We start from the raw sequence: 19,284 nt of genomic DNA, 5'->3' as shown, positions 1-19,284 counted from the left end.
CAGATCTGATTGGATTTTCGCACTCAACCGTCGGCACGTCGTCAGCACCACGCCAGAGCATTGCGTCGGTCTGCATTCAGCCTGGTCTGCATTTCGTGCCTTTTCGACAAGAGACACCCAAGACGCCTCTTCATTGTAACATTGCCGAACTGGCTTTGTCGCAGCTTCACATCCTTTGTGTTGCTCGTCAGCGCTTGTTATCAGCCGAGTCGGCTCCTCCGCGGAAGAGAGAAGCTACACGACTAGGGGATAAGGCGAGAAAGACGCTCGCTTGTGTTGGTGTCGCAGCGCTGCCGATGATTCGCGAAAGAGGAACATTTTTTCTAAACTCCGTCCGCATGTGATTAACGAGGACCGGCGGCCTGTCTTCCGACGCACCTCACCCTTCATGCGGCATCCGTTGTGAATCGGACGGGCCCGTCGGGTGCCATGGCCCCTCATTTGCTGCTAGGCACTTCAAAGACACGAAAGACAATGGCTGGCTGGTCTTCGCTCGCCCTAAGCTTATGAAGAGCTAGGTTCAGTCGTTCTGGACCCGCCCTCCGTTGGATCCTAGACTGCGTGCTGACCATCATGTTGAAGGAAAAGGACGCTGTCAGGGATGAACGCCGTTGATCCAAGAAACGTGGGGATGTGGTTTGTCGACTTGCACAAGCATTGAGGACCACCGATGCACATCGTTGCCTCTACAAGTCGGCGTTCGGCACCGTATCTTCCCCACACTTGGACAGCTAGATGACCATTATACTCTTGTCGTGCGGGGAACGAGAAGTCTCGAATGTTATTGGACGACAGAGGACAGGACTAGATACGAACAAAGCTTATACAGTACGATCTCGGTTTCCCCGGCGAATCGAGTTGTCGGTCATGGCGGTCCACCGAACAGCTCGCGCCCCGTTTTGTGGCCGACCTTGTGATCGTTGGACCCCGCACCCCGACCCGAGTATAGTACCTGCATTTGTCGAGGACGACGCCACTATTCGAAGGTTTGTCCGCCTGACCTTAAGCTCCAGCTCAATGGACGCCGCTTGTCAGCCGTCGGCCGTCAGCAGCTTCTGCAGCTCTTCATCTCCTGCTGAGGTATGGGCATGTGGGGACTGCGGTGCCTTATCGGCTCCGCACTTTGCCAGCGGGTAGACGTGGAGGAGCTGATTTGCCTGCGAGCACGCAGGGCACTTTTCGGGCTCAGTGGGCAGGTAATCGTTGAGAGGAGCGAGGGTGGCGGCAAAGCAAGAGCAAACGGTCTTTCCGGTGCGAACGCTGTGCCAAGATCGGGTGATCCGCCCTCGTATCGTCCGATCTACTTCGCACGTCTGCGTGTCGCTTACCATCGCTGTCCTTCCGCAACGCTCCTTGCCACAGCCTCTTCCTCGGCGCTCCCGAACTCAGAATCACTCACAGGCTGCATCTCTGTGGACGGGGTGGAGAAAAGGGACACATCTTTCCAAGCAAATGGCACTCTGCGTACAGTGAAGGATGATTCATGTCTGCGCTTCATTTCGCCGTGGCTTGTGCGTCGAGTATTTCGACCTTGACTCAGCCTGCTCAGTGGGCCGCCTTGCTCTCCTCATGGCAGGCACTGTTTGTCTGTCCTTCTGCCCCTGCGCAGCACATGTGTAGTCATTCGAAAGTGTGTCTTGACGAAGCAGCCGAAGGCTGTCCGAGCTCCTTTTAGGGCGGCCAGAATCGGGCTGGATAAGAAGACAACTTGAGCTGGCTGTCGATGTCCTCGACACACCATCATCTCAGATTCAAGACCATCATCGAGAATGTCGAGTCACGGAGATCATCCCACCAAGTCGCAATCCAGCGTGCCTCCTAAGGTGAGATCAGAACTCAGTCGAGAGCACCAAGTGTCCAGGTCCGAGAGACGAGGCTGACGTGCATTCTTGATTCCAAAGTCGCCTGGACATGACCAGCTGCCTCCTTGGAAAAAGGTGACCGACACCTCCAAGAGATTCGTCAAGCGCGATCCCCAACTGGCGCCGCTGGGAGCCATGTAAGTTTTGGCCCTGGCACCATCGATCATTATAAGAAGCTGACGTGTGCACAATCTATGCTTTGTTTCGACGACGCTGTGGCAATGACTTCCGCAGTGGTATGTAGCTGATGCCTCCGCCATACCCATCGTGAGCTGCTTGCTGACCCAGTCGCGACATGTTCATGAACGCACTCTCTATTCCATTGACAGTGCTCGGCACGGTCGGCCTCTATCTCTACTTTTCGCGCTCGAAAGTCTCCGAGGCCGCGCGCGAGGGCAAAGGAGCCACATTTCCCAAGCACAAAGATGCCAAAGCGTCCGGTCGAGGCTCCGACGCACCTGTGGTTACCGGCGACGCGCCCGCCCGACCCAAAGGCGCGTACTATGCCGAGTCCGGCTCCGCCCCTGGAGGAGTCGCCCTACTGCTCTATCCGCACCTGGACAAACCGGAGCGGGAGAACCTCGAGAACCTCACCGTGCCCCGAAACGAAGGGATCTTTGGCAAGACCATGAAGCAGGCGGCGGTAGCCGATCAGATGCAGAAGAACCGCGACGCTGAAAGGGACCTCAAGGGCCAGGAAGACTTTCCTCGAGGAAGGAAGCCCAGGGAGGAGGGCGACTCGCTGCTGACCAGCAACGAGAAATTGGCAATTCTGCACCGCGAGAAGCACGCTCCCTAGGCCGCAAGGCAGCACGTCACTGATCTCCTCATCCCTCGTTCCTGTTCAGATCCAATGGTAATCATCGCTCCTCCACTTGAAGTGCTTGATGTGGTGTGTGTAGCGGGATTGCATTGAGCTGTGTCATGGAACGACTTGCTGTGCTCCGCCTTGACGATGCAAATAGGCAGCTGTTCTGGCACCGTCGTTATTGCGTATTGACTCGACCCTTGAGCCTTCTGTGCTTGCATTCTGATCGAGAGCTGCTGATGGTGTTGCGGTTGAGGACGATTTTCGGCCGGCAAAGATGCTTCTCGGTCCGTTATCCTGCTCCGTCCTTCCGACAGTGTCGAAAGTGATCAGCTTCGACCTGCCCTCTGTGCTGGCCCTTGCATCGTTTCCGGCTCCTGTCAGGGACGGTTTAGCTCCTTGCCAGCTCGTCTTGTCGAAGTAGTGACTGCCGTGTATACCAATACCAAGAGTGAGCACTGCGGCCGAGAGAGAGAGCGCGAGCGGATTCCTCGGAAGCTGTCTTATGGACGGCAACGTCTTGAAGAGCAGATAGGTCAGCGACCAAGCTGAGACTACACCGCTTCCATTCAGTGCATCGCCCTGATCAATGATGTATCCGCCGGTACCGAATGCAGCGGCGAAGAAAGCCAGCTGCCAGAAAGGCGGTACTGTGCGTAACGGAGCCTGTGCTTGAGCCTTGGCAGCTTTCTGCGTTTGAGCATTGGCGATGAGACGTGCGACCAGACCGTTCGACCCTTGAGCTGACGCTGCAGCCGATACCTGAGCAAGCTGTTGCTGACGTTGCGCCTTGACTGCTGCTTCTGCGGCGGCCTGGGCAGGCGAGGCGAAACCGAACGGGGAGGAGAGAGCGAAGAGGGCGGCAAGGCAGTAGGCGGGAGTGCTCGTCTGAGCGTACAAGCCTAGCGCACGAACGCTGATTTGCAGCCAGCCGCCGTTTCCTTCCGCCTTCGATGGAAGCGCCTGCATCGTATACGCCTTGCAAGGATCTGTCCGAGTACGAGTTGGTTGCTGCGGGGCATCAAGAGAGCCGCTGATACGTTGTTCGACAGCACCAACCTCCAAGTCCTCCACCTTGTCGTCCGGCTTCCGAGGACAGAGCTTGATCTTACGATGTAACACCCTCGAGTTTTTCGTCCCTCGAGTGAGACGCGCGTCAAAGAAAAAGACCAACAGCGAATGGGATCTGAGACACGAAATTTCCCAAGGGGCATGATCGTCGGCAAGCAAAAGAGACCCACGGAGCACCGCGTCCGTCTCTTTGCTCCTTCTCCCCCTCTTTGCTTGGCGGTCATCTGTGTCCTTTGCAGATCGACGTCGCTTTCATCACGAGATCCATCTCTTGGCACAATTGTCCTTGAAAAAGCTTGAGGAAATGAGGCCAATCTTGACGATGAAGTCTCCTTGAGCAAAATAGGCTTCGCGGCCAGCCTTCCTGCAGATGGGCGTAAGCAACAAAAGGGACGGGTGCGGTGCATGTGCGTTGACAGCAACACGCAGCTTCCAAATTGACGCGAGTTTTGCTTTGCGACTGAAGAGGAAGCTGTCCGTTGAGCGGTGCAAGCACTCTGCTCGGATCTGCGACGTCGCTCGTCGTTCGAACTTTGGTCACAATGGCTACACACTAGACGTTCTCATCCGCCCTCTGTCATCGCCTCGAAGCAGCTCTTGCATTCCTGTCGACAGCGTGAGGCCCACTTTACCCGACCCACGGCGACTTGCAGTTCTGCAGTCAAAAGTGACACGAAAGAGAAGCCCTCTTTCAGCAAGATCATGAGGACCCTGAATGAATACAAAGTCAAAGCAGATCAGCTGGCTGCCTCTCGTCAAAATTTGTATTGCTTCGCGTGGAAGACGTGTGAAACTCAGCTAGGCGAGCAGCTGCTTGCTTTCTTCGAGGCTGAGACCTTTTCAAAAAAATGGGCCGATTCTCAGCTTGGAAACCAGCAAGAGGCCAAGCGAGCAAGCGAGAGAGCACGGAACCCCTTTGAAATTGCTTGTCTTTCAGGGTCAGGGTCAGGGTCAGGGTCAGCGGTGTGGGTGTGTGTGTCTCTCTCTGTGTGTTGTGCTGTCGAATTTGTCAATTTGACTTGAGCTGATCTTAGCCGCCGCTCTGTGCTGGGCTGTGGTGTGTGGTGCTGCTCGCTATCCTTGCTCTCCCTGCTTCCTATCCCTCTTGTTTCTTCGCACTGATCATTGTCCTGACCGTCGAATTGGGCCCTTCTCACCACCTCGACAACGCTCGTTCTCGATCGTCTCGACACTATCATCTCCGTCATCATCGCTGGTCGACCCAAGTTTCGGAATTGCACATCCACAGATCGCGATTACACCAGCACCAACACTATCTATTTGGACTCGCGCCTTCCATCAGCAGCACCTCGTTTCCAGCTCGACCCTCCAATTGTATCGAGGGAGCACTAACACGGAAGATCACGCCCCAAGCAAGGACCCTCCCTCATCCCTGCAGTTGCTTCCGAACAGTAGAGACCGGCGAAAACGAAAGCCAGGCTTGGCTTGACCGCCTCGCATCCCACCACCTTCCCTCCCTCCTTCCTTCTCCTCCGCTGAAGTCAGCGACTCTTACTCGATCACAATGTCGATCAGGAGCCCCACCGACCCTTTTGCGACACCGCTCGAGACCGTCACCCACAACGACCCTCTCGCAGAGACAGCCGGTCTCAAGTCGGACTACGACAAGCGTGCCTACGGTGAAGCCAACCCAGCTCTCGTCGGCACGCTCGAAAAGGATGACTTTGCCAATCGACCCATCGACGCCATCGAGGAGGTGCCCACCACCGCCATCCGCAAGTGGTGGGTTCGTCTCACTTGGCTCAACACCTTTTGGATCCCTTCCTGGGCTCTCGCCAAATTCGGCGGCATCAAGCGTCCCGATGTTCAGATGGCATGGCGCGAAAAGTTCACCATTTGCTCCCTCATCTTCTGGTTGTGTGCCATCATCCTCTTCTACATCATCGCTTTCGGCCGTCTCCTCTGTCCAGACTACGACAAGGCTTGGAACGAGAGCCAGCTCAGTCAGCACGCCGGTCAGAACGACTACTATGCTGCTGTGCGCGGCACCGTCTACGATTTCTCCAAGTTCTACAAGGGCGACCACTCCGACATCACCAACTTGCAGACCAGCTCCGATCTCATGCTCCAGCTCGCCGGTCAGGATCTCACCGAGTACTTCCCCGTCCCTCTCTCTGTGGGCTGCCAGTCGCTCGTCTCGGACACCTCCTTGGCTCTGTTGCCCACCGCCAACAACACCCCTGCCATCACGCAGGCGGTGCACACTTCGGGCCCCTTGCAGTCCGATGCTAGCTCCAAGCTGCACGACATCAACTGGTACCCGGATCGCTTCCTTCCCTTCGCCCGCAAGCTTCGCAAGGGGTACTACGTCTATTCCAAAAAGACCATCGCCAATCAGGGCCAGTATAGGCAGTGGGCCATCGTCAACACCAAGGTGTACGACATCTCGGACTATCTCAACACCGTCACCACCTACCAGACCAACCCCGCCTATGAATTCCTCGACTCGTCCATCGTCTCGCTCTTCAAGGCGCAGGCGGGAAGCGACATCACCGGCGACTTTGAGACGGCCATGAGCGCCTTCAACGAGACCTACCGCGGTGCCACCCAGGCCTGTCTCGACAACGTCTTCCACGTCGGAAAGACCGACTTCCGTGAGACGGCGCGATGCGAGGTGCAGAACTACCTCCTGCTCGCTTTCTCGGTGCTTCTCGTCACCACCGTGCTGGCCAAGTTCATTGCAGCGCTTCAGCTCGGCACCAAGCGTACCCCCGAGCAGCAGGACAAGTTTGTCATCTGCCAGGTCCCTTGTTACACAGAGAGCGAAGACGAGCTCCGCAAGACGATCGACTCGCTTGCCGGCCTCGAGTACGACGACAAGCGAAAGCTGCTCTTCCTCATCTGCGACGGTATGATTGTCGGTAGCGGAAACGACCGTTCCACGCCACGCATCGTGCTCGACATTCTCGGCGTCGATCCCAAGATTGATCCCGAGCCGCTCATGTTCAAGTCCGTCGCCGAGGGGTCCAAGCAGCTCAACTACGCCAAGGTCTACTCGGGTCTCTACGAGTTTGAAGGTCACGTCGTCCCTTATATTGTCGTTGTCAAGGTCGGCCGTCCCAGCGAGCGCTCGCGTCCGGGCAACCGTGGAAAGCGTGACTCGCAGATCCTGCTCATGCGCTACCTCAACCGTGTCCACTTTGATGCGCCCATGTTTCCACTCGAGCTCGAGATCTACCACCAGATGAAGAACGTCATTGGCATCGATCCTGCATTCTACGAGTACATCCTCATGGTGGATGCCGATACGCGCGTCGAGGCCGACGGTCTCAACAGGCTGGTGGCTAACTGCGCCGATGACTCGAGGATCATTGCCATCTGTGGTGAGACGACCCTCGACAACGCTGAAGACTCGTGGTGGACCATGATCCAGGTGTACGAGTACTACATCTCGCATCATCTGTCCAAGGCATTCGAGTCGCTGTTCGGCAGTGTCACCTGTCTGCCCGGTTGTTTCTCGCTGTACCGCATCCGCAGCTCGGACAAGGGTCGCCCTTTGTTCATCTCGAACCGCATCATTGACGAGTACTCGGAGAACCGCGTCGACACGCTGCACAAGAAGAACCTGCTCCACCTCGGAGAGGACCGATACCTGACCACGCTCGTGCTCAAGAACTTCCCTGCGTTCCGCACCAAATTTGTCGCTGACGCCAAGGCACTGACAAGCGCTCCCGAACAATTCGGGGTGTTGCTCTCGCAGCGTCGACGATGGATCAACTCGACGGTGCACAACTTGGCCGAGCTGGTGCTGATGCCCGAGCTGTGCGGCTTCTGCCTGTTCTCGATGCGCTTCATTGTGTTCATCGATCTGCTGGGCACGGTCATCCTGCCGGCCACGGCTGTCTATCTTATCTACCTCATCGTCACAGTGGCCACTAAACAAGCTGCGGTCCCGGTCATTTCGCTGGTCATGCTTGGCGCCGTGTACGGTCTGCAGGCGATTCTGTTCCTGCTCAAGCGACAGTGGCAGTACATTGGCTGGCTGGTCATCTACATTCTGGCGTATCCGATCTTTTCCTTCTTCTTGCCGCTCTACTCGTTCTGGCACATGGACGACTTCTCGTGGGGTAACACGCGTATCGTGGTAGGAGAGAAGGGCAACAAAAAGATTATCGCTGGCACCGACGACGAGCCGTACGACGACACGATGATCCCGGTCAAGCGATTCAGCGAGTACCAGCGCGAGGTGTGGGAGGAAGGAGCGGCAGCGCCCTCGATCCGATCGGGCATGACGGGAGCCAGTGGACCCTTCGGAAACTCGCAGTCCATCCTACAGAGTGGACCGCCAAGCTTGTACAAGGCGGGCAGCCAATATGCTGGCAGCGTGGCTGGCTCGGAGTACGGCCAAGGCTTTGGAGGTGATTACTACCAGAACACCAACGTGCTCCAGAAGCCGCCTCATTCGCGACACACATCGGCCGCTGGGCTATCGCAGATGGGCGGTGGCTCGCAGGCGCCCTCGATGGTGTTTGGCGGTGTGCCTTCGATGTATGGTATGCCTGCCATGGGATCGATGTACGGAATGCCTGGGTCGTCGGCGTCGATGTACGGCCTGGCCAACCCGATGATGAACCCGACGGCGTCGATGTACGGCATGCCACCGATGATGTCAAACCCGTTGGCCATGTCGCACCACTCGCCAGCCAACTCGGACATTGGGCTCACGATGCCGTTGTCGCAGCAGAACACGGGTGGCAGCAACATTTGGGCGCAGCAAGTCGAGGCAGCCGCCGCCGCCGCTTCGAGTCCCACAGGCATGGGTGCACGACCCGTTTCAACCTACTCTGCGATCAACGCATCCAACCCGTTCGCCGCAGCTCACGTCCCGCGCGCATTGCCGATCAACGACGCATCGGATCCGACGGACGAGGAGATCAAAACGGCGGTGCAGACCTACCTCGCGAACCAGGCGAGCTTGATGAATGTGACCAAGCGATCGGTGCGCGAGGCGCTCGGTGCAGCGTTCCCGAACGCCGAGCTGTCGTCCAAGAAGCAAATGATCAACAAGGCCATTGACGACACGCTCTCGGGCGGTGCACAGGCTTGATTGGTCGGGACACACACATCTAGACTCACACTCGCCGGATCCTACCTCGTTCACTCTCGTTGTTTATTGCTGTTTTGAATCCATGGACATTTCTTCTGTTTGATCGCGACGACGTTGCAGGAAGATGAAAGCGTGGGGATCTAGAAGTTTCTATGCGGAAGCGTACATAAGGATGGGCAGCGCGTGTGTGTTCCTGCAGAGTATGCTCCGAAACACGACACTCGACCGGCAGCAGCCGAACCACAATCTGTGCGGCCCGATTTCGGCGGACCCATCTGAGCTCGGATGGTGCCGCCGAGCAGGAGTCGGAAGGCACCCGAGAGTCGAGATTTGGAAGGTTGTTTCGGTGGCTGCTTTCATGAACACGTTGCGTTACGCTAACCGCGCATTCCGCCGTTGTGATCCGTTCAAGACGCACTCGAGGGATCGCAACGCGGAAGTACGTCTGGCGCTGTTTCGTCATACACTTCCAAATTCGGCAGTGGAGGTGTCAGAGCCGAAAACAAGGATGCAGGATCGGATGTGATCCGCGAAAAAGCATGCAGCGGCGCGGTACGATCTCCGCTCTCTTCGGACATGGCGGTGATTTGAGCCTTAGCACTCGAGCTCGGTCCTGTGAAAGCAAGCCCATCGTGGTCGACCTCGATTCTAGACCTTGGCCGACTTGCCGAGACCGGTGCAACGATCGGCAATGCTTCACCCTTACATTTGGGCTTGAAACGGTTACGCTGCAAAGCAAAGCCACAAATGCTGCTGATGCTAGCTTCGATCTCCGCGCCTCGCATGGTGGCGCTCGAGCTACAGAGCGGGCTCGTGCGCGGGGTTGTAGCTGATCATCTCGACGGGCTCCACTTCAGCGATGACAGGTGGGACCGCTTACTCGTGCTCATGAGCATGGTAAGACCGGGGGTCACCGCAACCTGCTTCGGTCTGCTCGTTCAGCAGTCCTCTCACGAGGGAGCTGTTCCGAACAGTCGATGCGAAGAAGAACAATGACCGGCGAGAGCGCCAGAGCGGCAGGAACAGGTCGCAGTCTTCGGTACCAGCCGAACAGCTGCGAATTGCATGACGCTGATCGGGAGCAGCCCTAGCCGCACTGTGACTGCTGGGAGAGCCATGTGTATGAGTTTAAAGTATGAAATTGGTGGCGGCTGTTGCTGCATGAGCCCGCTTAAGGCTTTTCTGCGCCATGGTTCGGTTCGAGACTGGCCACCTGCCTTGCTTTCATTGTGAGTTTTTTTTTGCGGCGTGATGATGTTGCTGCTGCTTCATCACATTTTTTCTTCACTTGCTTTTCTCCTGTCACCTGCTGCAGCAGCAGTAGCTCCTGCGTCTCAAACTTTTTTTTTTGGTCAATCACATTCACATCTCCACGTCGCTGGATTCTTTGGTGGAACAGCCTCTGCGCTGTGGCTTTGGCTTTGCTTCCCGCCTGTCACCCCATCTGATCAATCAACGCACCACGACCATCCCACACAGCAGCGGCTTTGGAGTCAGCTAGACAAGCAGCAGCCAACAGCGCTGCTTAGGCAACGACGGGACCATGTCAGCCACGACATCCCCTCCGCCTACCACTCCTCCTCCCTCAGCAGCGGCAGCAGCAGCAGCAGAACAGTCCAATTCTGCTTCTTCGCTCCCTCCTTCCTCATCAACACCAGCATCATCGTCTTCTGCGCCAGTCTCACAACCTGTCGCATCATCATCAACAGCAACCATCACACCCTCCAACGCAGCATCATCTCAACCATCATCCGCGCCCGTCAGGGCTGAACCATCTTCATCATCTTCATCAACAGCAGCATCCGCGCCAACAATCTCATCAGCAGCAACGCATCCTGCAACTGTCTCTGATCCCACCACAGAAGACGTAGACATGGCAGTCCCTACCGTCTCTCATCCCAACGTAGGTGGAGCAGTCGACCCTCTCAAAGCAGCCGCTGCTCTTCCTCTCCTTAGCAGCACGATGCCGGGCCAAGCACAGCCCTTTGGCCTCAATCATCTTCCCTCGGTCGCTCCCGGGCTACAAGCGTATCGAACAGCCTCCGACTCACCGCAACCGTTCCAGGCAGCCAAGATCTCGCCGGCAACTCCATCACCGGCCGTCAAGCCTACCGATGTCACTTCGACTCCCACTCCCGCGCCGACGGGTTCGAGCGCTTCCGAGACGCCTTCCACATCAGCTCCATCCAAAATGGCTCCCGTTGTCGCAGGAGCAGGCACTTTGCCGCCCAGCGTTGCATCTGCTTCGGGTTCAGGTGCCTCTGGCTCTCACTTCTCCGCTTCCGACAGTCTGCGCGCCATTCCCACCAACAAGAACAACCCTGCTTTCCTCAACAAGCTCCGCAGCATGGTCGATGATCCCAACACGGACGAGCTCATTCGATGGTCTCCCGATGGCGCTTCGTTCTTCGTTCCCAACCATGTCCGTTTCGGTGATGAGGTGCTGCCTCGCTTCTTTAAGCACAACCGCTTCTCTTCTTTCGTGCGCCAGCTCAACATGTACGGTTTCCACAAGGTGCCACATCTCCAACAGGGCGCACTCAAGCACGATTCACCACAGGAAAGCGAGCTCTGGGAGTTCTCCAACCCGCACTTCCACCGAGACCACCCCGATTGGCTCTCCAAAGTGCAGCGCAAGAAGGGTCCGCGCGACGAGAAAGACACGCAAGGAGAAAGAGAAGGCTCGACCACCGGCCAGGAACTTATGCATGCAGGCGCGCTCATGCGCACCGACTTTGGCGCCAACAACGTCAGTGTCGATGCCAACGGCGATGGCGCACTTCAGCTCGCCAGCGTGCTCAACGCCATCAACGCAATCAAGAATGCGCAAACCAGCATCAGCGCCGATCTGCGTCATCTGCAGAACTCCAACCAGAACCTCTGGCAAGAGGCCGTCGAGTCTCGACAGCGCGCCAAGCGTCAGCAGGAGACCATCAACAAGATCCTGCGCTTCCTCGCCGGCGTTTTTGGCAACCAGGACGACGACGAAGCGCCTGTGCAAGGCAAAAAGGTGTCTGGCAAAGGTCGAGGAAATGGAAGGAGGGTCGGCGTTCGCCCACAGCAGCAGCAGCGAAGCAAGAGTCGACTCATGATCGAGGACGGCAATGCCTCTTCCTCTTCGTCAGGTGTCCGCGGCCTCGAGGGACTAGAGCTGCCTACTGACGAGGACGAAATCGAGGAGATGCCTTCGCACCTGCGCTTCCAGGATGCTAGCAGTGGGGACTCTCCCAAAGGCCAAAGCCCCTCCGCATCCAACGGCGGCTCTCGCTTTACTCAGATCGGCTCGCCGCCCACCAACACCAGCGCAGCCGAATTTGGCAGGCAGCTATCGGAGGCAGTATCAACGCCGGGCGGATCTAGGAAATTGTCGTCGCAAGCAAGCAATCAGGTGCTCAACGCACTTGCGTCAGGCGAGGGCAACGCTTGGCTCGCCAGTCTCTTCGGCGCCAGCCTCGCGAACCAGGGGTCCAAGACCACTGGCCCTGCAACGGGTGGAGGTCTCAAGCTCGACCCTCAGATGGTCGCTGCCCTCCAGCAGGCGCTTGCGAGCGCGGGAAGTGGTGCTAACGGAGCCAACGACAACAGCACAGACTACTTTGGAGGATCGACCAACGCACAAGCAGACGACTTTGTCTCGCGCTTCTCTGCTTTCCCTTCCGACTCGAACGGGTCGAGTGACAGCAGCGGCTCTACCAACAATGGTCTCGGTCTGGAGGCAGATGCTCTCGCCCGTCTCGCAGGCATCTCCCAAGCGCTGGTGCAGTCTCCTGCGCGTCAGAACTTTGCTGGTGGTCAGAACAACTATACGGTCACCTCGCCCAGCAAAGGTCAAGGATCGGCCACTCTGTTCGACAGCAGCAGCAACGATGCCAACAGCAACCAGCAATTGGCACTCTTGTTGAACAGAGCTTCGCGCGATTTGCAAAACACCTCAAGCGATGTCGACCAAGTGCAGAACAGCATCAACTCGCTCATCGAAGGACTGCAGACCAACCCGAGCTTGCTTCAGAATATCGCTGGTCAGGCGCAGCAGCAGACGAACGCAGCTTCATCCGTTCCATGGCAGACCGCAGCCACAGACAACATTCTGCCATTCGGCGGTCAGACGGCCTTCGGAGACATGAGTGGATCTGCAGCAGCACCGTCGGCATCGGTGGGAGGCGCGCAATATGGCGGTCCCACCGGCACGACACCACCGTCCACCAACGCAGGTGCAGGAACAGGGGCAGCAGCAGGCGCGACCGGAAGCATGGACTCGGACTTTGACGTCGATTCCTTCCTCAGTCAGTTCGTGGACGCTTCCCAAGCTCCGGGCGGAGGCGTCGCCAGCCCTACGTCCAACAACGCCTTCGGCGAGTCACCCTCGTTTGCCTTCTCGCCCGCCACCACCGCAGCATTCCTCCACGGCGCAGGGGTCAACGATGCACCTGGCATCTACGCGCAAGAGGTCGGGTCGGGTACCAACTCGGGCACCAGCTCGAACAGCACCAATAGCCCGCTGGAGAACAATGGGCCGTGGAACGGTGCAAGTGCGGGTAAGAAGAGGAAGCCGTCTACGTCGGGCATGAGCCCGAATGGGACGATGGACGTCGAGATGGCGAGCAGTAGGCCTGTTAAGAAGTCGGCTAGTCGGAAGAAGTAGCCGAATCAGCCGCGGAGGGGAGAAGAGAGAGACAGAGAGCTGGGTGAGCCTCTTGTATTTGTATTAGCACCGCTCAGTCACACTTGTTTCGTCCATGTGGTCATCCATTGCAGTCGTGTCTATATCTACAGTAAGACTGATCAAGAGGTTTCCTTTTCGCCCACCACCTGCGCACCGGCCGTGGAAGCAGCCGAGGCGTCCTCGGCATCGAAGCGCGCAAATCCTCTTGTTCTGAACAGGATCTCGTCCATATCGAGGGGGCCTTTGAACTCTTTTCTGCCCTTGAGGAGCCATGCTGCCCCGCTCATGATGGCGACGACAGCAACGACGACAACGGTGTAATTCATGCTGCTTCCTGTAACGGGCAGTTCGGGGGGAAACAAGAAGAATACGTCTGTAAACAGCACGAAGAGGACAGCAAACACGTTGATCACCGGGCCCATTCGTGGACCGAGATCAAAGTGACGTTTCTCGGGCGTGGCGTCGTCCAGCACCTTCCTCCCGCGCACCAGGAGCAGGACGATAGGAATGATGTAGCTGAACTGCAACAGCACCACGCTGGAGGACAAGATGGCGTTGAGGGCCGAGGTGGAGCCGAGGTAGATGCAACCAAAGACGATGACCCAGGTGGTGGTGAGGATGAGGGCTGGGATGGGGACCTCGTTTTTGGTCGAGATTTTGGCGAAGAGGTTGGAGAAGGGCAATCCACGATCGCGTGCGAAGGCTTGAGACATGCGCGAGCTGGTGGTGAGGAGGGCTGTGGCGGTGAAAGCCATGCTGACGACGGGGAAGATGAGTAGGCATACGGCTCCAGCGCGATTGCCCACTGCTTGGAAGATGATCTCCAACAGCGCACCGGCAGGGCTCGAGGTGACAGCATCAAAGTCCTTCAACACGAAGAGGAAGACCATGAGAACGATGAACGTGCTGCTAGCCCCAATGGCTACGGCGAGGATCATAGCCCGAGGAGCGTTGATGGCCGGTCGATCGATCTCGTCGATCAAATGCGTCGCGCCGTCGGAACCCAACAGGGAGAATGCCGCTTGCAACAAACCCAGGATCCACGCAACACCGTTGTTCCACCCCGTCGAATTGGTGAATTGGCCAAAGACGAATTTGGCGGATTGATAGTTGGGCGTGGCCCGGGCGAGACAGGTGATCATGATGACCACCGCTCCGACCAACGACCAGATCATCGCTGCCCGATTGAGGCTGTCCAGGATCCTCACGCCAAAGGCATTGATTGTCCATGCACCGAGGCTGAATGCGACGTAGACGAGGAAGATGTGCCAGGGTTTGCTCTCGTAGTTCTCATGCAGGAGGGCGATGATTCCGACGATGAATTGACCGGCCAAACTCGACGCGGTGGCAGTGAGCGCTACCCAACCAGCAACACTGATCCAGCCGGTAAAGTACGCAATGGCATACCGGTACCGCGCAGGAGCCAGCAAGAAGCTCCAGTGGTACTGCCCACCCGTCGTTGGGTAGACATGACAGATCTCGGCCATAGACAGCGCACACGCCATCACGCCCACGAATGCAACCACCATCCCCCAGAGCGTCACCGAGGGTCCTCCCGAGATCAACGCGATCGACATGGAAGCCGACGCCGCCGTCCACGAGTTGAGGATGCAGTAGCACAGACCGATGAGTGCGAGCGAGGAGAAGTGTTTAGCGTGGATCACTGTGTCTGGCGCCGCGGTGGTGGGGTGCGTGCGATAGTCGTGGATCGATTGTGTTTGTGCTTGGGCGCGTTTCTCGGCGGCGAGGTTCGAGGAGATGCCGCCGCCGCCGGCAGTGGTCGAGGGAGAAGTGGTCGACATGGTGTTGCACGTCGACGATGAGGAAAAGGGGATGGAGGAGAAACGACGATGAGGGTGGGGAAGAGGCGAGAAGGTCGTGGTCTTATGAGGGAAGAGCTCCGTCGAGAACGGAGGCGAAGCGAGTCACGATCCCGCTGTCCCGGTCATCCTTATCGGTGACACAAGTGTGCTTGGATCCAATCATACACTTGTCCAACTACCCCGCATCATACGCCACCCTGAGTTCAACACCAGGCCCGGCCAAATTAGCCGATACGATAAGAGCCGAGACCGCACGAAGCGTCGAGCATCGACTGCTCTGCGCAACCGTCTTCGCCCCGTTTGGCTCTCACCTTCGGTCGTTCAGCTCACCCCACATTCTCTTGTGTCTCTTCTCCGCAGCTTTTCCTACTCTTGATTGGACTGAGGGCCGGAAGGTGACAGTACGAATCGACAGCGAAAGAATCGCTCAGCAAAAGGCAAGGTCACACGCCTCAAAGCCTCGGCACAACTTGAACTGCGCCCAAAAATTTCGTTGATCTTGCCGCGGAGCATTTTGCCTCTTGCCGCTTTTCCCGACTTTTCTTTTTCTTTCCCCTTTTCCAGACCGGCGAGCAGGTGACGTCGTCCGTCAACCATGCTATCTCTTTGAACAATGCGGCCTCGAGCGTCGACATATGCACTTTGACAATGACTCGAGGGCTTTGCTGAGGATCAGCAGAAGCTCGTACGCAGCGAAGATGGCATCGTGCGCGAACAGGGACCGTCTTCACCGGGATGATGTCGGGAGCTGCAGGGAGAAGACACCGACGAGGACGAGGACGGTTGAACAGGGTCGCTGGAGCCCAGAGAACCCGAAGCGCTTCTTCTGGAGCGAAGCGACTTTGCCCGCCGGCGGATCTTGCTGCATGCATGCTGCACGTCGAGTTTTGGCGACCGGCAGAACATCAATTTTCCAAAATGTTAGACCCGTCATCGCCGATGAATACGAGATCCATCTCAGATTTGCATCAGATGAAAAGTGGAGCGTTCAGACCAACACTCAGCCCATATACTGTAGATTGTCCATCTAGTCTGGCACGCACCTTCACCACTACCTTACAACACCAGGTCGAACACCAACGATGGCGAGCTACGAAGACGACATCGAGCCCATCGCCGACCCAGGCGAGGGCTCGTCCTCCACGTCACTCGGCAAGCGAGCACGCAACAACGACGATGCTCCCGCTGCCTCTGCCTCGGATGCATACTCGCGCCTGTCACCCGAGCCGGACGAGGACATGGATATGACCAAAGGCAAGCACCCCGTGTGGCTCGTCAAGATTCCCAAGTTCCTTCTTCAGGCATGGTCCGCGATCCGTACGGACGACTTGCGCCTCGGCACCGTTCGCGTCTACGATCCGGATCACCTGGGCCAACAGCGCATGGAGCTGCTCCTTCCCGACCCACCGCTGCCCGCCATCCCCACCGAGCCCGGCAATCCGCGCAACCCGAGATACGACACCATCCCACGCGCATACGATCTCAAGCTCACCAGCGAATCCGCCGCGACACTTGCCCGCAACACATACGCGTTTCGCGAACAGCTCCAGGACCTCGACCCGTCGTCCTCGTCGCTCAAAGACGACGATGAGAGCGACGAGGACGAGAGCGGGAGGCAGAAGAAGCGGGGCAAGACACGTCGGGTCACAGCGCTCTGTGGGACTGTGACGAACGAGGCAGCGCTGCAACCGCAGATTCGGTCGGGGGGTGAAGATGTCAAGCCTGGCAGCTCCACGTCTGGCATCGCCGGTGGAGCTCCTATTAGCGATAGCTACCGCGAACTGCTGCGTCGACGTCGTGCCGAGGCCTCGACGCCAAAGCGAACCATCAAGATGTTGGACTCGAGCGATGCGGGACGGCACAACATGATGGTGGCCGGCGTAGGCTCCCTCTCATCTCAGAAATCGAGGTTCAACGCAGCGATCGCCCAGAAACCTACCTCGTCGGCAAGTGGCGGAGGCGAAAAGTTCGCTAGGATGCCCAAGAACGAACTGCTCGACATGCTCTTTGGTCTGTTCGAACGATGGCAGTACTGGTCGTTGAAGAAGTTGCGCACGGAGACGCAACAGCCCGAGAGCTATCTCCGGGAGGTCCTGACGGGTATTGCGGATCTGCACAAACGCGGGCCGTACGTGGGGAATTGGAGCTTGAAACCCGAGTACATGGACGCGAGGAAGGAACAGGAGAAGAGGGAGCAGAGCGAGAAGGAACAACAGAAGAAGAAGGCGGCAGAACAGCAGGAGGACGAGGAGGATTATGGCGAGAACGATGAGAGTGACGATGATGGCGAGGATTTCGACGATGTTTGAAGGGCTTCTCGGTTCGTTCAAGACTCCCATACGTCCAGTACAGCACTCATACAGATCACTCTCGAGGCTCTGTTCAGCAGGTGTCTTCACGTGCGCTTGCACAGACGAACGACGGACGATGCTAAGTGATGCAAATTGCAGATCGAATCTTTACTTTTCGAGCGTCTCTCAATGCCTACTCTTGCCAGCAGCTGCCAGCACCTCGGCCTCACCCAGCGGCTGAGCCCTGAACTGCCCCGCTTCCACACTCACCTCGCTACTACCCCCGAACAGCCCATCCAACGTACAGCTGGGCAAATCGAAATCACCCAGTGGCGTCTCAGCCAAATACAGCCGTCGCAACGCATCTTCCGCCGCCCTAAACTCTGCCATCCGGATACTACTTCCACTGCCCTCTCCGACCTTGGTCTCGCCACTCCAAACGCCTACCACGAAAACGGGCGCAATACTCAATCGCCCGCTTTCGGCGACCATCCTGGACTGCGGGGGTGGCTTGCCGTACTTTGCGCATGTCGAGGCAAGCGCGTGTTTGGGGTCGAAGAATTTGAGCATGCCGGCGAGGTTGAGGGAGCGTTGGAGGAAGTGGGCGATGACGAAACGACGTGTGGACGCGAGACCTTGTTCTTGGAAGATGACGGCGACGAGGGCGCGCATGGCGTCCGCCTCGACGTCCTTGCTGAGCAGGGTGCGCGTTGGGCTTGTTGCACCCGGCAGACGAGGTGCGCCGCGTCCACCACGCTTTTGCGTCGAGTTGGCGCCGGTAGGGATGCGAGCGGATTTGTTCCACCGCAGCAAACCCGGTGCTGTGATGCCGAGTTCAGAGCCGACATCGGAGAGCGTGAGGGGTCCGACGTAGGCGGAGACCGCGGCTTTGAGGACCCGCGTCGGCAGGTTCGGGTAGCGCAGATGCAGGTATTCCGTTGCAAGCATGCCTAGAAGCGAGTTGCCGACCGTGGCCAGGGCTGCATGGTGCTCGACGCCCTCCGCTGAGAAGGAGAGGAACTGAGCAGCGTCAAGTGCAGTGGAGCCGTCCTTCTTCGTAAGGCCGGAGATGGATGCGGACGGTTCGAATTGCGCCGCTGCCGCCTTGTCGACCAGCGCTTGGAAGGAGGGGTGTGTGCATGCCTGATGAACGAGTCGGATGCGACGGTCGCGCGTCTCAGCATCAACAGAGGAAGGCGTCAGCCCAAGACGGGCCGAGAGCGCGGCGAAGGCGGAGACAGGTGGTGGGCGGACAGCGGCGTAGAGCTCGGGCTCGGTGCGTGCGAGACGCGGAAGGTGGACGTTGGGGGTCGGATCGTGGACGTAGGTTGACGAAGACGGCGTTGGTGCGACTTCGGTGCTGCTGGACGAGGATGCTACTGCTGTGGAAGCGGATCGGCTGTGCGAAGAAGCGACGCTGCTGCGGGTCGAGGTGGAGAGCGCCTGTTTCGAGGAGGAGGCGGTGCTCTGCGTCAATGGGCGGAACGCCTTTGTGAGGCTGCGATTTGCCGACATTGCTGTGATGGTCGGCACGATAGAAGGCAGCGGTCGACAGTGGTGATGGTGATGATCCAGTGATGAGACCCTCGAGATGAAAGCCAAGGTCGTCTGGGTTGAACTCCAATTCTTCTCAGGCTGACCAACGAAAAAAAGTCGGAAAATCGCAGCCGCCTTTCTTCTTAGCGGTCCAGCTTCACG

At 57.8% G+C, this 19,284-nt stretch overlaps 7 protein-coding genes across 7 annotated transcripts; 4 read left to right on the top strand and 3 right to left on the bottom strand.

Moving 5' to 3' along the window:
• Positions 1-1,769: 1,769 nt before the first annotated feature.
• PSEUBRA_005607 (uncharacterized protein) lies at positions 1,770-2,661 on the top strand (the record flags this gene model as incomplete). The annotated part of the gene is made up of 3 exons (XM_059465569.1): positions 1,770-1,823; positions 1,902-1,999; positions 2,151-2,661. 3 exons carry the CDS (start codon positions 1,770-1,772, stop codon positions 2,659-2,661), a joined length of 663 nt encoding a protein of 220 aa, XP_059321654.1.
• Positions 2,662-2,784: 123 nt separating this feature from the next.
• On the bottom strand, positions 2,785-3,639 carry PSEUBRA_005606 (Altered inheritance of mitochondria protein 19; the record flags this gene model as incomplete). The annotated part of the gene is made up of 1 exon (XM_016439023.2): positions 2,785-3,639. The coding sequence occupies one exon, from the start codon at positions 3,637-3,639 to the stop codon at positions 2,785-2,787; it is 855 nt and encodes a 284-aa protein (XP_016290325.2).
• Positions 3,640-5,266: 1,627 nt separating this feature from the next.
• PSEUBRA_005605 (DEK, C-terminal) lies at positions 5,267-8,809 on the top strand (the record flags this gene model as incomplete). The annotated part of the gene is made up of 1 exon (XM_016439028.1): positions 5,267-8,809. The coding sequence occupies one exon, from the start codon at positions 5,267-5,269 to the stop codon at positions 8,807-8,809; it is 3,543 nt and encodes a 1,180-aa protein (XP_016290324.1).
• A 1,963-nt stretch (positions 8,810-10,772) lies between these two features.
• Positions 10,773-13,451, top strand: PSEUBRA_005604 (Heat shock factor (HSF)-type, DNA-binding; the record flags this gene model as incomplete). Its single annotated transcript, XM_016439034.2, has 1 exon — positions 10,773-13,451. One exon carries the CDS (start codon positions 10,773-10,775, stop codon positions 13,449-13,451), a length of 2,679 nt encoding a protein of 892 aa, XP_016290323.2.
• A 140-nt stretch (positions 13,452-13,591) lies between these two features.
• Positions 13,592-15,274, bottom strand: PSEUBRA_005603 (Amino acid/polyamine transporter I; the record flags this gene model as incomplete). The annotated part of the gene is made up of 1 exon (XM_016439018.1): positions 13,592-15,274. One exon carries the CDS (start codon positions 15,272-15,274, stop codon positions 13,592-13,594), a length of 1,683 nt encoding a protein of 560 aa, XP_016290322.1.
• A 1,103-nt stretch (positions 15,275-16,377) lies between these two features.
• On the top strand, positions 16,378-17,604 carry PSEUBRA_005602 (Transcription initiation factor IIF, beta subunit; the record flags this gene model as incomplete). The annotated part of the gene is made up of 1 exon (XM_016439026.1): positions 16,378-17,604. One exon carries the CDS (start codon positions 16,378-16,380, stop codon positions 17,602-17,604), a length of 1,227 nt encoding a protein of 408 aa, XP_016290321.1.
• Positions 17,605-17,772: 168 nt separating this feature from the next.
• PSEUBRA_005601 (Double-stranded RNA-binding domain protein) lies at positions 17,773-19,101 on the bottom strand (the record flags this gene model as incomplete). The annotated part of the gene is made up of 1 exon (XM_016439015.1): positions 17,773-19,101. The coding sequence occupies one exon, from the start codon at positions 19,099-19,101 to the stop codon at positions 17,773-17,775; it is 1,329 nt and encodes a 442-aa protein (XP_016290320.1).
• Between the last annotated feature and the right edge of the window lie 183 nt (positions 19,102-19,284).

This window comes from Kalmanozyma brasiliensis, assembly GCF_000497045.1.
Source record: "Kalmanozyma brasiliensis GHG001 unplaced genomic scaffold PSEUBRA_SCAF6, whole genome shotgun sequence".
Classification (NCBI taxonomy): Eukaryota; Fungi; Basidiomycota; class Ustilaginomycetes; order Ustilaginales; genus Kalmanozyma; species Kalmanozyma brasiliensis.
Note: the sequence above shows the minus strand (reverse complement) of the source record. Positions and strands in the feature narration are given on the sequence as shown.